This window comes from Acanthisitta chloris, unplaced genomic scaffold (assembly GCF_000695815.1).
Source record: "Acanthisitta chloris isolate BGI_N310 unplaced genomic scaffold, ASM69581v1 scaffold37134, whole genome shotgun sequence".
NCBI lineage: Eukaryota > Metazoa > Chordata > Aves > Passeriformes > Acanthisittidae > Acanthisitta > Acanthisitta chloris.
The window spans coordinates 3200-17371 of record NW_008670459.1 but is presented as its reverse complement, the minus strand read 5'-3'; the positions used below and the strand labels follow the sequence as shown (position 1 = coordinate 17371).

The 14172-nt window shown below is 48.7% G+C and overlaps 1 protein-coding gene across 1 annotated transcript in view; it reads right to left on the bottom strand.

Annotated features, from left to right (window-relative positions):
- Positions 1–8998: 8998 nt before the first annotated feature.
- TAB1 (TGF-beta activated kinase 1/MAP3K7 binding protein 1) overlaps positions 8999–14172 on the bottom strand; it is a gene marked incomplete at its 5' end in the record, with an annotated part of 8044 nt that continues 2870 nt past the window's right edge. The window contains 5 exons of the mRNA XM_009073687.1: positions 8999–9699; positions 10732–10888; positions 11190–11412; positions 11804–11948; positions 12057–12168. Coding sequence (XP_009071935.1) covers positions 9492–9699; positions 10732–10888; positions 11190–11412; positions 11804–11948; positions 12057–12168 — 845 coding nt within the window. The remainder of the gene's footprint in view (positions 9700–10731; positions 10889–11189; positions 11413–11803; positions 11949–12056; positions 12169–14172) is intronic.

Here is a 14172-nt window from a genome sequence, read left to right as displayed (position 1 = left end):
GCAATGTCAGCAGTCCAAGGCGAGTTCAAACACCAAACACTGGAACCACTTCCTTCCCTCTTCCCCACAGATCAGGAATGACACCTTCCCACAGACTAGCCAGTGCCCAGTGCCACTGCTTCCAGCTAGCAGGAGCTGGCTCAAAACAGAGATTCCTTCTCCTCTGCTGCTGAAGCCTTTTGAAATGTATTTACATACCAGGCAGGAATAAAAAGTCAGAATTTCATTAGTGTTTGGCCAGGGAATCATTCCTATTTGAAAACACTTTTGTGGCTTGTTTTTTCTGATCATGCTAGCAAAAATAAATGGAGGGACTAAAACTGGCAAGGAGAAATCAGCAGATCAGGATGCTTGGACATCCCAACTCCGTAGGGCTTTCTCACTGGAGGTTGTCCAGTGTAATGCATCCCACTGAACCCTTTTGGTTTCGATGCCCATTGTGTTTTCCTAATGTGTCAGCAGGTTGTTCTCACCAAGTCTGCATACCCTAGCACAGTTTTGTGCTACCTCCAGGCCGTGTGCCTACCCCAGATGATCTGCCTAATGCAGTTTAGTGAACAAGCCTTTTAATGAGGCTGTCATGACCCCAGCATTGCTGCTCAGGAGAGTTTCTGCAGCGACACTGCGGCAGCCCATGCCTCTCAGAGCTATTTTCCAGCATGGGCACTTCATCAGCCCTGGATAAGCTGGGAGCCTGGAGCAGCTCCCTTTGCCATCCTCCTTTGAACTCATTAGTGAAGGTGCCAAGGCTTGACTAGATATTTAGTTCGCTGGCGCTTCCTTAGGCCTCCGTGCCCTAAATAGCACTCAGCAGTCATTTATCACTGCAGTCCGGGTCCTCCAGGCAGCCACTTTCCATAGCTGTATTTATAGCCTTGTCAATTTTCATTCTTTTTTCCAGAAACACAGAAATACTTACCTGCTGAATTTTCCTGTCGAAGCTGCCACCCACCTGTGGTTCAATAAACATCAGCCACCTATCAAACAGAGTTTGTCACAACATAATCTTCTCTCATCCCTTGATTTCCACTAGCTGTGGCTGCTCTTCTTCTGGAAACTACCCTCATTTCTCTGCTACTGGGCACAAAGTTGACTTTCACAGTGGATGAGGAACCTTACTAGCACGTGGACCTCAAATCTCTCCCCTGTCATAGAATCACAGAATTGTTTAGGTTGGAAAACACCTCTAAAATCATTAAGTCAGTATTGTTAAGTCATTAATTCAGTATATGAAGGGCTACAGGGGAGCCACAGAGGGACTCTTTGTTAGGAGCTGCAGTGACAGGACAAGGGGCAAGGGGTACAAATTGAAGGAGGGAACATTTAAGTTAGATATCAGGAAGAAGTTTTTTCCTATGAGGGTGGTGAGACACTGGCACAGGTTGCCCAGGGAGACAGTGGATGCCCCAACCCTGACAGCGTACAAAGCCAGGGTGGATAAAGCCTTGAGCAACCTGTTCTGGTGGGAGATGTCCCTGCCCAGGGCAGGGGGTTGGGACTAGATGATCTGTAAGGTCCATTCCAACCCCTAAAACTCTACAATTCTGTGAAGTCCAACTATTAACACAGCACTGCCATGTTCACCACATGTTTTGGTTTGTACCATGCGGATTGGATGCCCTGAGAACAACAAAACCAGCTCACATCCATCTGGTTGTGGGGTGTGGGAGAGGCTGTGGCAAAAGTCTCGGTGCAGTGCCATAGCTCCCAGCTTCCCTGCATGGGGGGCCCTGCTAAATCCACAGCGGGTTTGGCAAACAGCCTGTGGAGTTACCCGTTTCTCCAGGAACCACAGTCCTGCTCCAACGCCCCAGCTGGAGAAAGTGGTCAAATTAGAGAAGAGTGAAATGCTTCTCCTCCTTGGAGAGCCTTGGGCCTCCAGCCTACTTAAAGCTCCACAGAGGACCATTAGCACAACAACATGTCTCCCCAGAACAGCACATTTGCTCGCATGCTTGGCAGGAGGCCGACCAGATGTAGCCAGGCTGTCTGGAGGTGCCAAGCATAACAATTAACAGTGGCTTTGTGGTGGGATTGGCAATGGCAGCTGCAAATTGCAGGCACATTCGGCAGCCCACCTTGCTTCCAGGTCTTCTTGCAGCCCTCCAAGGGGCACTGCTGGGGGTCAAGGAGATCCCTTGATGCCAAACAGCTGCAGAACCTCAGTGACTTAGCAAGAACGAAGTCCCATGGCAAAGAGCACCGTCTGATATTTGCCTCAGCTAAATGGTTGAATATTGTACCTCATTTCTGTCAAAGTGCTGTATCTGTTTGGGTTTTTTCACGTTGATTCAAGCTGCAGTTCTGCAAACACAGAGTAACTTCATCCAGGTGAAGAGTCCTATGGAGTTTGGGAGGGATGCTGCCACATTCCTTGCTTTGCAGCAGCAGGCACAAGCTGCTTTATTAGGTCTTAATTACATCCTAGCTATCCAGACTTCTTAGATATGCTACTAAAGGCAGATAGAAATAAAAATGATGCAGCTCAGATATTTGCAGCCATGAATAATACACTCACACACTCATTTACTAATGGATACACTTCTTCTCTAATTTCTTTCTCCCTCCAGACATTTGCAAAAGCTCTTTTCATTCCCATCACACCTTTAGCTAGCACTAAGCCATTCTGTGTTTTGTTGCTCTTATCTCTTCTCTGAAAGCTTTTATTGACTGCATGTTGGTTTTGTCTCCTCACCTTTTCCATTTCCCATCTAGCCTCTTTTTTTATTTTTTTTTTATTTTGCTGTTGTTGTTTCAAGCCTTCAGAACTCCAAGAAGTCCCTTGTGGAGCTATTTTGTATATTTCTCACTGCAGCAGTTGAGAACTCCTGGAAGAGCTAATGACAGGAACAATAAGGAAAAGCAGAGTTGGCTCCAGAATTCATTGGGATTAGAGGGTGGGCAGGTTCAGTAAATTATTGAACTACCTAGATGAAGAATTCATATTGGAACCTATTTAGCTTCAGTGCCTGATTCTCATTTGCATTTAAAAGCTGGAAGTGTTTTAGAGATGAGCTCTGAAGCTGTTTCTCTGCATGTTTCTTGCCTCAAACAGAAGGATGAGCCTCTTCCCTCTTCATACAGCAAGTGGCTGCAGGTAAAAATTGCTGTGGGTCACAGGAGGGTGGACTGGGGCCAGCCCCTGTGCTAAACCAATGAGCCTGTTCAGAGTCGAGTTTCTGTTTCTGTCCTCACACCTGCCCTGCAGCAGAACCCACAGCAAACCTTTAGCCAAGGCTAAACTGGGTGTCCCAGCCGGTTTGCTCTGCCTTACCTTAAACTGGGCACAGAGGTATCCCTTTCCTGATGTGGGTGGCTGTTGCCCCTTGCACAGGGATTGCACAGTGGGTCTGGGGTGGAGATTTGGTCAAGACATGGCACTGGGGCTCTGCCCTCCCTTTGTACAGTACCTGTCTGCATGAGATGACCCTCTCTGGCTGTATGAGTAGGACCCTGCCCAGCTGCCCTGAAGGTGATGGATGCACCAGGTTTTTGGCCACTTCGCTGAGCAGGTTTGCAGCCAAGACAGGGGCTGAGGGGCTCTGGCACCAACAAGGGCAGGAGGAGCCTGGAGCACACAGGCAAACGAGAGTGGCTACCTGTTTTGCTTCAACTGCCAGTTGCCGTTGGCTGGAGCAAGGGACTTTCCGAATCGCTGAGGCATGAAACCACTAATAGCTCAGCTTTGATCCCCCTACTTTGAAAGGAGTCCTGAATTTTCCAAAGCAACCAACTCCCATCAGAGGTTGGAAACAGCTGCCTTTGCCCATTTGCACATGGGTTGTGAGCTCTGCGGAGTGTGTCCGGAAATGCCCAACTACCCCTAGGAACCTCAGTTTTGGATGACTGGGGTTGTGGCTGCTTTTGGAAACTTTTTTTTTAGATATCTTGGTGGCTGTTGGCCACTGTAATGCCACAGTAACCACAAGGGCTTTGTGTAGAAGCATTTCTGTAGCTTCTAAACTAGGAGGTGTGGAGTTGGCTGCCCCTCCAGAGCCTCCAGAAGACCTTGCCTTTCTTTGTTGCCTGTCCTTTGGTTATTAAAGCACTAGTTCGCTGAGGATCTTGCCCTGCAGAAAAGAGCTGGTGTTGCTCCCCATCATCACTTGGTTTTTGTAAGGCAGAGGAAAGCTCTTTGCCCAGCCCAGGCAAAACCAGCAGAAGAAATGCAGAATTTCTAGGTCACACTGTTCTTGAGAGATGAGGCAAAAAGAGAAAACAGGTTAGAAGACTCTTGAAACACATAGCGGCAAGGGGACTAATGCCCAAACATTGCACACCCCAGAAGATCGAATCCTCTTTCCTGTGCCTTGTAAACACCTCATTCGACCTGCCTCCTGCTGTGGCAGGTCCCTTCTCACAGGGCTTGTGCTGTGTTCAGCCCAACAAGCCCATGGGTAAGCTGAAGCTTGCTTGGGGGAAGCCTAGAGAGGAAGATTGACCTCCAAGCAAGAAACTGTAATGCTGCATCCACCCTACCTGCCCTGGCTCTCTGGAGCATTCCCAGCCTTTTTCTTTCCATGCTCCACTGGAGTCTAATCCTGCATGCAGAAAATTCCTCATGCATTTTGCTCTTATTCCTTCAGGGCATCTGTTTCCTCTTTCATTCTGTCTGGCTGCTCAACAGCCTGAACTCAGTTACTCTAATCCCTCCATCTTCAGTGATGTTCTCAGCTCCACATAATAAATATTAACAGCTTACATGTATCTTGGGGTTCTTATGCAAGAGCTCCAAATAGCTTTATGGTTCATACGCACATGGGGCTCACTTTATTCACCAGCAAAATACAGCCACCGATGAGCCAGCAGTTGTTTAGCAACCTACAGCAACAACACACAATAGTTAAGACAGGAAGTGAAGATAAATACTGTATCCATTTGAAACTTCAGGAGGGGATTGGAGTTGGCAGAATATAAGTACTCATGCTGAATTTTAGCCAGAATACTCTGAATAGCATTCCTATGCTTGCAGAAAGAGCTATAGGATTTAAAATACCTAACCTGTCCCTGGTGGTTTATTTACAACTCATGTTAATGGCATGGATGTTCTAGGATGCCAGTGATGCTCTTAACCTGCGAAAGGCGAGTCACTTGAGTAATGAACTGTACAGGATTACTCTAAAGCCCTTCCTCAGACATTCTAAGGAAGGAAAAAAAATCAGACTATTATGTATAAACAGCTTTCTATTAGCCATGAAATTGAACGATGTTTGTATCTTTTAGGCAGATCCACAGATTTACCCTTTAGCTATGGCTATCTCCACCCTGCAATGAGAGGAAGCTAATTGTGGCATTTTTCAGTGGTGCCACAAAACCTACTGCTGTCTCCTAATACTTTCAAAACCTTAATGTGGTGGGGGAAAAAAAAACTAAGATGGGAGAGAAACCATTCCTTCCTCTTCAGAGCACAGAGGCTGAGGAAGCAGAGACTGGTTGAGGATGCTGCCGTACCCTGGTGTGGTCCAGGGAGCATTGGTGGCACCGAGTGGCACTTGTTCACCGTGTGCCTCTTCCCTATCAAAAAGTTCAGGTATGACAGAAGCAATCAAGTGTGAAGAGATGAATGGGACCAAATCAGCCCATCTTAGCCTCAGCTGATGCCTCGGCTGCTGAAGAAACCCCAAGCCCTGTGTGACTTACCCACAGACCACATACCAGAGCTGAGCACTAACTGCTGGCCAGGACCCTGCCTGGCTATGCTCTGCTATTTCAAGATTTTGTTATAAATGGGTGTACTGCTCTGCTAATGGGAAGCTTAAAATAAAAAAAAAATGTCCCTGGTGATCCTTCAGTAACAGAGACAGTAAGGACCATGGTTTTTGGTAGCATCAAAGGGCTCCCATGTTTCCTGACCCCTAGACTACAAGGCAGCTTGGGATTTTCAAGATCTCACTCTGACAGCTTACTTCCATCCTAGGCCAGGGTGGACATGACTATGTCAAACATTTTTTTGAAACTGCTCTGTTCCAGTGCTGCAGAGATCCTCCTGTTTGTCCTGGGACCATGAAATGTACAGAGGGCAGGAGGTGCAGGCAGCTGCCAGCAAGGATGTCTGCTGAGCCCCCTCCACTAGTGTTGGGTGCTCCCCACTGAGCTGCTGGAAAGATTTCTCAGCAGAAGAGAAGCAAGGAGGGACTGAAAATTAGGGACAGGAGGAATGATGGGAAATCTCCTGTCTCTCACACAGGCACTTCCACCTGGTGAGGTAATAACTGTGATTTGGGGAGGGGTGAGAGTGCAAGCCAAAAGAAAGCTCTTGGGGATAGCTCAGGACAGAGGCACCGCTTCATCTCCAGAGCAATGCAAGCTCCAGCTCCATACTGAAACCAGCACTGACACGGCCTCCATTCAGACAGGTCTTTCTGGAGGTCCTCAAAGGCAGGAGGGAGCCTTCAAAGCCCTTTCCAGTCTTTGCTGTTTTCTCCACATCCCTGATGCACAGCAAGGTGCATATAGCTTTGGTTCTCCCCAAGAGCATCTAAAGGCTTTGCATCACCTTCAGCCCTGACCAATCCTCAGCACGTTGCTGCAGCTTGGCTGCCTGCTCACCTCACTGCCTGACTGTGAGCACTGGACCTGGACCTTCTCCCAGCCTATCTCACCACACTGAGCACCTCTAATGACCCTCAGCTAGTGCCCACAGCTCAGGGACATGTGGGGTATTCCCACTGCTCCCATTCCAGGGATAGGGCTTCTCATTTCTACCCTAGTCTCACAGGAGGATAGCTCTTGGAAAATAAGATTAGCTGCCTTTACGGCAGACTTACTCTGCATATTCAGATCTTAATTTGCCAGCTCCTCTCCAGCAGTCCTGTGGTGCAGAGCTGCACTGTTTTCCTCTCTCTCTGTCTAGGACTTTACATTTCTAGTGGTTTTAAATTTCACTACAGTGCAAAAAGGCTCCTGCTCTTGTTTCTCCAGATTGCTCTCGTTCTGTCCTCTTCCATACACTCTGTCATTTTAAAGGGGCAGAGGAGAGGATGTTTTTCCACTGTTGCTCCAGCCTGCATCTTCCCATTGCTCCCTGAGGACTATATTAAATACCAATATTCGCTCACAAACCTCCTTCCCTGGCACACAGCATTCAGTCTGTTTCTTTGACCTGAACTCCTAAGCCATGGCTTACATAGCAAGTATGGAAAACCTATTTTCCTCATCTTTTTCCCGGTGGCTGAACAGACACAGCTCAGTGTGATCCACATGCTCCTACCCAGTGTATGTTTTCATATGTCCTAAACTGACAATGGTGCCAAAGGATCAGTTTGTTTTGCACGATCTGTTCTGCCTTATATAAGTGCATTTGGCAATTCATAAACTTTTATCTGGAGCATCCACTTGGTGGAATATTTCCCATTGGAACTGTTCTCAGTATAAGTTCACAAATACCATAGATAAATGGGATGGGGGAATAAGCAAGAAAAACTTGTTTATACAGCTATTGAAATCTGTGCCAGGTTTGGGAACACAGAATAGGATAAAAACCTCTTCAACTCCATTTTAGTCCACACCAGGATCACATCATCCTATCAAATAGCCACACAACAATCTGGAGGAAAGGATGGGATCCCCACGTCAAACCGCATTTCGAAGCAGCTCTGGACAACGAGCCAGACTGGGCTCAGACAGCTGAACTCCTGCTTCTTGCAGGGCAGAGGGCAGGATTGAGGGACTGTTTGGCCTCGGGGACAAGGCACCAAACCTCACACAACTCCGCTGCTTTCACCTCCACAGCACTGCACGCCACCCCCCAGCAGGGTTGGAAGGGTCCCGACGGGAGGTGCCTGCGTTGGCATGCTGGGCACACCTAGTCTTCCTGGGAACTACAGGGGGCAGGGAAACGCAGGCTCCTGCAGGAAACCCGCGGGGCAGAGCCGTGCCAGCAGGAGCTGGAGGGGGCAGTGGCAGAGAGCCACCCACCTACGTGCAAAGGATCCCTGCTGTGCCTTCCGAGGAAACATTTCTCACTGCTCTGATCCTGCCCACGTGTTTCTCAGTGAACTCAGGTCTTGCCTAGGGGCACTCAGTGCTATTTGATTTATCCAAAGGGATAAATCCCTCTCTGCTCCTTTCCAGGCTGGCATGGGTGCCTTGAACCCGCACACACGAGGGCTTGGCTACCCACTTGCCTTAACTGTAGAATCCCCTGCTACACCATCCTGACCCCCTCACATTCACCTTCTTTTGAAATTGGCAAGCCTGGAAGAAAAAACATCCGGGAAGGAAAGCGGGCTGGTTCTTTCACATGCCCCTTCTCCTGTAACCCCCTCTAGCTCTCTCTTGGCTTTGCCTGCTGTCTTATCACAACTCCGCACAGAGGTACCAGGAGCTGCGGCACAGCGGTCACCCCCGAGGCCTCTCGTGTTTGCTGGGAAAAGGCTCCTAGGGAGTGAGGCAAGGCTGAAGGGGAAGGCTGGAGCAGGGAGGGAAGAGCCTCGCTTGCCGCCTGCCGTCAAAAGCCTGAACTGAAGAGGAAGATCGCCGTGATCCCGACGCCTCCGCCAGCTAGTCCACGCCTCAGATCACCCGACGCTCAGGCAGCAAACCAGCAGGACTTCTCCTCTCCTCGCTGAACACCTCCCTGCTCTAACACGAGGGTGCACATCTGCATCTTCAAGGCATCACGACACAGTTGTGACTTCCAGCTGTGCACTACCAGGTGCCTGTACAGGAACAGTGTTCCTAACTCCGCCTGCCCTCTGCAACTTTCCAGATGGGCTGCATTAAGGAAAACAATATGCATTTTACCTGCAAAAAACCAATAATCTGCCTTCATAGTTTAACTCCAAGCCATCATCCAGTGCCAAAGCTCAGCAAATAAGCAAGCATGGGACAAAGACCTTATGCTTTTAAGTCACCTGCAAGGGCTCAGGCCATTTTAACAGCAGAAGCTTCCCTGCTGCAAGGTGCAACCCACTATTCTGGAGGAGCAGAGGGTTGCACCAGGAGGAGCTGTCACACCCACACATGACATTATAAGGAAGAGAGCAAGCCACACAGGTGCCAATGACTGTCGCTATAAGTTATTTATTCTGCAAAATAGAGGTATCTTCTATGGAGTTGAACACTGAAATCACAGCATTATGAATTGAGTTGTGGAAACATTATGACAGCACACACACACACGCACGCAGGCACACACGTGTACACCTACACACACACACACACGCAGCCTTCGTACAGGCCCCGACTCTTGCCTTATCCAGATGGAGCCCTCTCTGCACCTTTATTGGCAAAGGCCTGCATTGAGGGTGGCATTCAAGGCCCCTTCCCCTATTCACAGGCCTTCCAAGGGAATGAGGCTGGTCAAGACTGGGAGCATGGCACAGGCAACATGTGTGTAGTGCACAGGCTCCCCGGCCTGGTGTCCAGCACATCCTGGATAGGAGTTAGCTCTCAGCAGAACACAGCCCCCAGTGGAGCACTCTCACTCTTGCCTCAGTCTTTGCTCACAAAGCTGAGCACAGGGTGTCTGCAGGAGGCAGGTTCCCATGTTAGGACACAGTCAGTGCTCCCTGCTCGCCATGGTCCATGTTCCAAAGCCGGTAAAACTCTGCAAAATCCACATAGGGCTCCACACGCCCATCCTCATCTGGCTGGAGTGAGTGGGTGGGTCGGGAGCGGAAGAGACCTCCGTCTGAACTTGAGCTGCTGCTCTGTGTGTGAGTATTAGTCGACTGGAGTGTCACAGTTGGGCTTTGGCTATGAAGAGAACAGGAGAAAACACAAGCATCTTTATTTTCCCCATCCAGTGCACTGGACAAGAAAAGCACCAGAAAAAGTGTGAGTTTCTTCACAGACCAAGTAAAACAAGTAAAAAGTTGCAGTCACTTGTTGTATCAGAGCACCAGAAGTGTTGAGAACTGATTGGAATTGACAAACACCAAAAGATATCTGATTCACATTAACTGGAAGGCCTTAAGTACAACCAGGCATCTCAGGAACAGAGGAGAGGAAGCAGGAAAATAAATTTAGAAGGAAGAAAGGAAAAAACAAAACAAGAAGCATGCACTCTGCTGGCCTCCCCATACCCACACAGTCCGAGCTTTACGGGAAGAGTTTGGCAGCAAGGAAAGCTATTCTTGCGTGACCTGCACTGCAGCCAAAGCAGCTCTAGTGCGTCAGCCTCATTGTTTCTGGAGCTATAGAGCACAATACCCACAGCACTTCTTCACTTTGCAGTGTGTGCACACACCACCCTGGGCCAAAGGCTCAACCTAAACCAGAGCCACTAACTAGTCTGATCCTGCAAAGTGGACCCAAACAGGATCCAGTTCTACATTTTATCCACTTTGTTTTTCCATGGCCTCTACCCATGAGCAAGTCAACTTGTGCACTGCAGCCTTACAAGTGACCTGCATAGTCCCTCTCCTTACTAAAATGAAGGACACCCCCACTCCCTCTGTGCACAGCCCCTAACACACTTGGCACACAAGACCCAAAGAGAAGGGCTGCTCTCTGCCAGAGTGCCCTCCACACACAGCAGCAGATGCTGTTCCCAAGGCAGGTCGCCAGAGCTGGCTTCAGAACCGCTCATTTCACTCATTCCCACTCCTCACACAATCCCTTTCCAGCTAACACGTTATGCTGGCTGTCAATACTGCAGTTGGGGGAGCCACGCTCCAGATAAGGGAATGATTGACAGGTAACTGACAGCTGTCTTTGCTTTTCAACCCCTTTACACAGTGTGAGGTGCAGGGAAAAACTGTGGATAGCAAGAGAGCAGGACTTTACTTGGTGAGGGTGGGGGTGGTTTCATCCAGAGTTGAGTTGCTGTGGGCACCATTGACCATCTGACCTTGGGAAGGCATGACAAGAGACAGCGTGACACTCGTCTTGCTTGTGCTTTGGGAGCTGGAATATGGCACAGAGACTGGGTAGACTCGACCTCCTGGTAAGGGAGAAAAGAGAAGTTATAAAATACCATTTAGACAAGAGCAACTTGGGTTGCAGCACAGCAGCAAAGAAAGGGCCAAAGAACCTGAGGATTTATATGGAATTGCCTTCCTTAGATGCTGTACTGTATTTTGTCAAATTGTCACAGACTCCACATCTCAAAAGCCAATAACCCGTTTCATAAGAAAATTCCTTCTACGCTGAGTACCTCCTCTCACAATGGGAAGTCAGTGCTGGATCAAACAAGACATCTTATCTTCCCCCCTCCAAGTTGTTTCATTCTCTACCCAACACACCTTGCGTTGGTGTCAGCGTGGGCTGGCTCATCTCACCCAGGGGGTACCCAAAGTTCCTCACAAGCAGCGTCATGTCTTCATGACGGGGACAGAACTTGGACCGTTCCCCACCACTGGCAAAGGTGTCACAGTGGATCCGCTTAACCCGGTCCACTACTGCCTGTGCCACAGCATCCAGCGACGTCTGCTTGGCAAACTCTGTGGCTATCATGGCTGCAATCTCCTGAGCAGAGAAGGGGGAAAAAAAATAAACCACCAGAGGAAAGACGTTTAGGAGATTTTGGAGGAAACCTTTTCCTGCCCTCTGATCTAAGAGTTTTTATGGCAACTCATCTGACTGTGATCATTCCCGTTTCACCTGCTGATATGTGCCCTTGTGCCTTGAATCATCCCACTCCCTTTAATGGGCTACTCCTAAGGTGCAGGCAACTGCCTAGAAGAACTAGCTTGGCAAAGCACCTCTCTTATTATTACAGACTGGAATGAGGTGGCACAGGCACTCAACCTGGCCAGCACCGACAGGACAGATGAGGAGGACAGTCTGTACAAGAGCAGGTGAAACCACTGGAGTGACTCAATAGCCAAGGAAATGTTTCCCATGTGAGCAGGCTCACCTGGTTGGCCTGCCCAGGCCCATGAGCTGCCTCCAGTGCTTTGTAGAGCCCTTCAGACATGAGCACCAAGAAGCCAGTCACCCCATCCAGTGAGTGCCCTCCGTGGATTTCAGGCTCTGCTATGATGGGCTTAGATTTAGCAGCACTGAAAAGAGACAGCATTGTTTAGTATTTAATGGTGATGCAGTAGGTGAGAATGAAGGGTTCATGAAGATAAGGAGGGCTTGAAACCCCAAAGTTGAGTTTTTCTAACCTGAGCAGTTCAATATCAGTATAGCCGTATTTGACTTTGTAATCTCCAATGCGTCGAGTGCTTTCCTGCCCACGAATAGTTCCCACTTGCTTTATTTTCCCTGCATCCAAGCCTGCCAGATTGAAACCCAAAAATGTTTAATTAACTTTATGAAACTCGCAGAACTTCCTCTGAGAAAAGAAATATCCACAGCTAAATAGAACTGTAAGACAAAACGAGATGCCGAACAATCACCGGGAGCCAAACAGGGAGAAAAAGCATAGCAGTTTGCTGTGTTCCAAGGGACACCTTTCCATTAGTTGTAATCTGGGAAGGAGGGAGACCACTCTGAATGCAACAGCTGGCCCTGAGACAAAACCCACGTCCTGGTCCAAAGCCACCAGCAGCAGTTGGCTTGTGTGCACAGGCATTCGCCAAACAGGCAGGGGAACATCTGTGCCTGTCAGGACTATGTGATGGGAGGAGAAGGCAGGAAGGAGGAAAACATATGTGAAGGATTCTGCTTTTTCTTCTGCCTATTATTGATCCCTGTTCCTAAGCTCCACACAGCAATCACACTAATACACTAGACTGCAGAGAGAGGTTGTGGAGTCTCCCTCACTGGAGATATTGAAGAACCATCTGGGCACAATCCTGGGCAATGTGCTGTAGGATGCCCCTGCTTGAGCAGGGAGGTTGGACCAGATGACCCACTGTGGTCCCTTCCAACCTTACCCTTTCTGTGATTCTGAGAAAAGGAGACCTACCTATGAGAAGCACTGAACTTGCTCAAGTGCTCAGACTGATATGGGCTACTCCTAAAATAAGTACAATGATCAAACAAGCATTTCTTTAAATACACTTCAGAGGATATACCTCTGGCAAGGGCTAGGAAGTATTCCCATCTTGAAAAAAAGTTCTAACAGGGACCATCTGGGTGCAGGACTTGGAGCAGATGAGCCACTTACCCGGTCCATTCTGGCAACCCCCTTTCCTGGTTATACATAGAGCTAACAGCCAGAAAATGTTGAGGCTTTATCTAGGGATGACTGTCCTCGGTACAAGGTGAAGGCAGGGGTCCAACTGAAACTCTCCCTTTTTGTCAAACCAAGCCTCATTGCACAGATGGCTCCACACCTACCCCAGCACTAAGACACAACTCCTCCATCTGCTGCAGACCACAGCTGACTCATCAACATGGCCTGGCTCATTTGCCAGCTCCTGGCAGGGGGGTACGTGCCATCGACAGACACAAACACGGGGAGGTTCAGAGCACGCCACAGAGGTTATGTCTAAACCACAGCAACACTTCCAGAGCACTGAACAAGCTGTGATATGCTGGGTTGAGGAGCCACAATGGCACAAGACCTTTCCCTCCCTTCCCCCAGGTTGAGGGGTGACACAAGCACCATCATGACAAACGCTTTCTCCACTAGCTCTTATCACTGTGCTTCACAACCCAGCCCTACAACAACCTCCTTTGAGCCCCCAAAACAGCCTGTGCACTGTCTTGTTGCACAGGCTCCTCCTTCTGCTGGGACTGCAGGCAGGAGCACCACTGCTGTGCCAAGTTAAGGTTGGTATTTCTAGCATATCCCCGTTCTCCTTTCCCTGCACTCTTGTATTCAGTCTTCTGTTTCACAGCATATAGTCCTACTGCAGGAGTAGGAATAAAAAAAGGAAATGAAAGAGAAACAGAATGAAATAAGACCTAGAAGCAGAAATTAGCACATCAACAGCCTCACCAGATAAGAACATTTCTGTCAGGTGAACCTAATGAAGAATGGCACCTTAGATCTACCTGAACAAAGGTATAGACCTAAGTATCTCAGTAAGAATTTGTTACTAGCAATCACACAAGTGGTCTGGGCTAGCTCTAGACCAAGAAAGAAAACATGTCAAGCACTGTAAAGGAAAAAGGAAATTGCCTAAAGCAAAATGTCAGCGTTCAATGGTTACAGATGTGAGAGCAGTAAATGCCAGTGCTTGGCCTGGCTCTGTCTGAAGTGTAGCTGCCTTTTTGCAGCAGTGGCTTATACAAAGGCATATTGAAATGCACCGTCCTGAGGGTGCAGCATCACACAGAACTTAACCCAGTGGCTGTGGCTTGCCTCCAAAGGAGCACTCACATATTGTC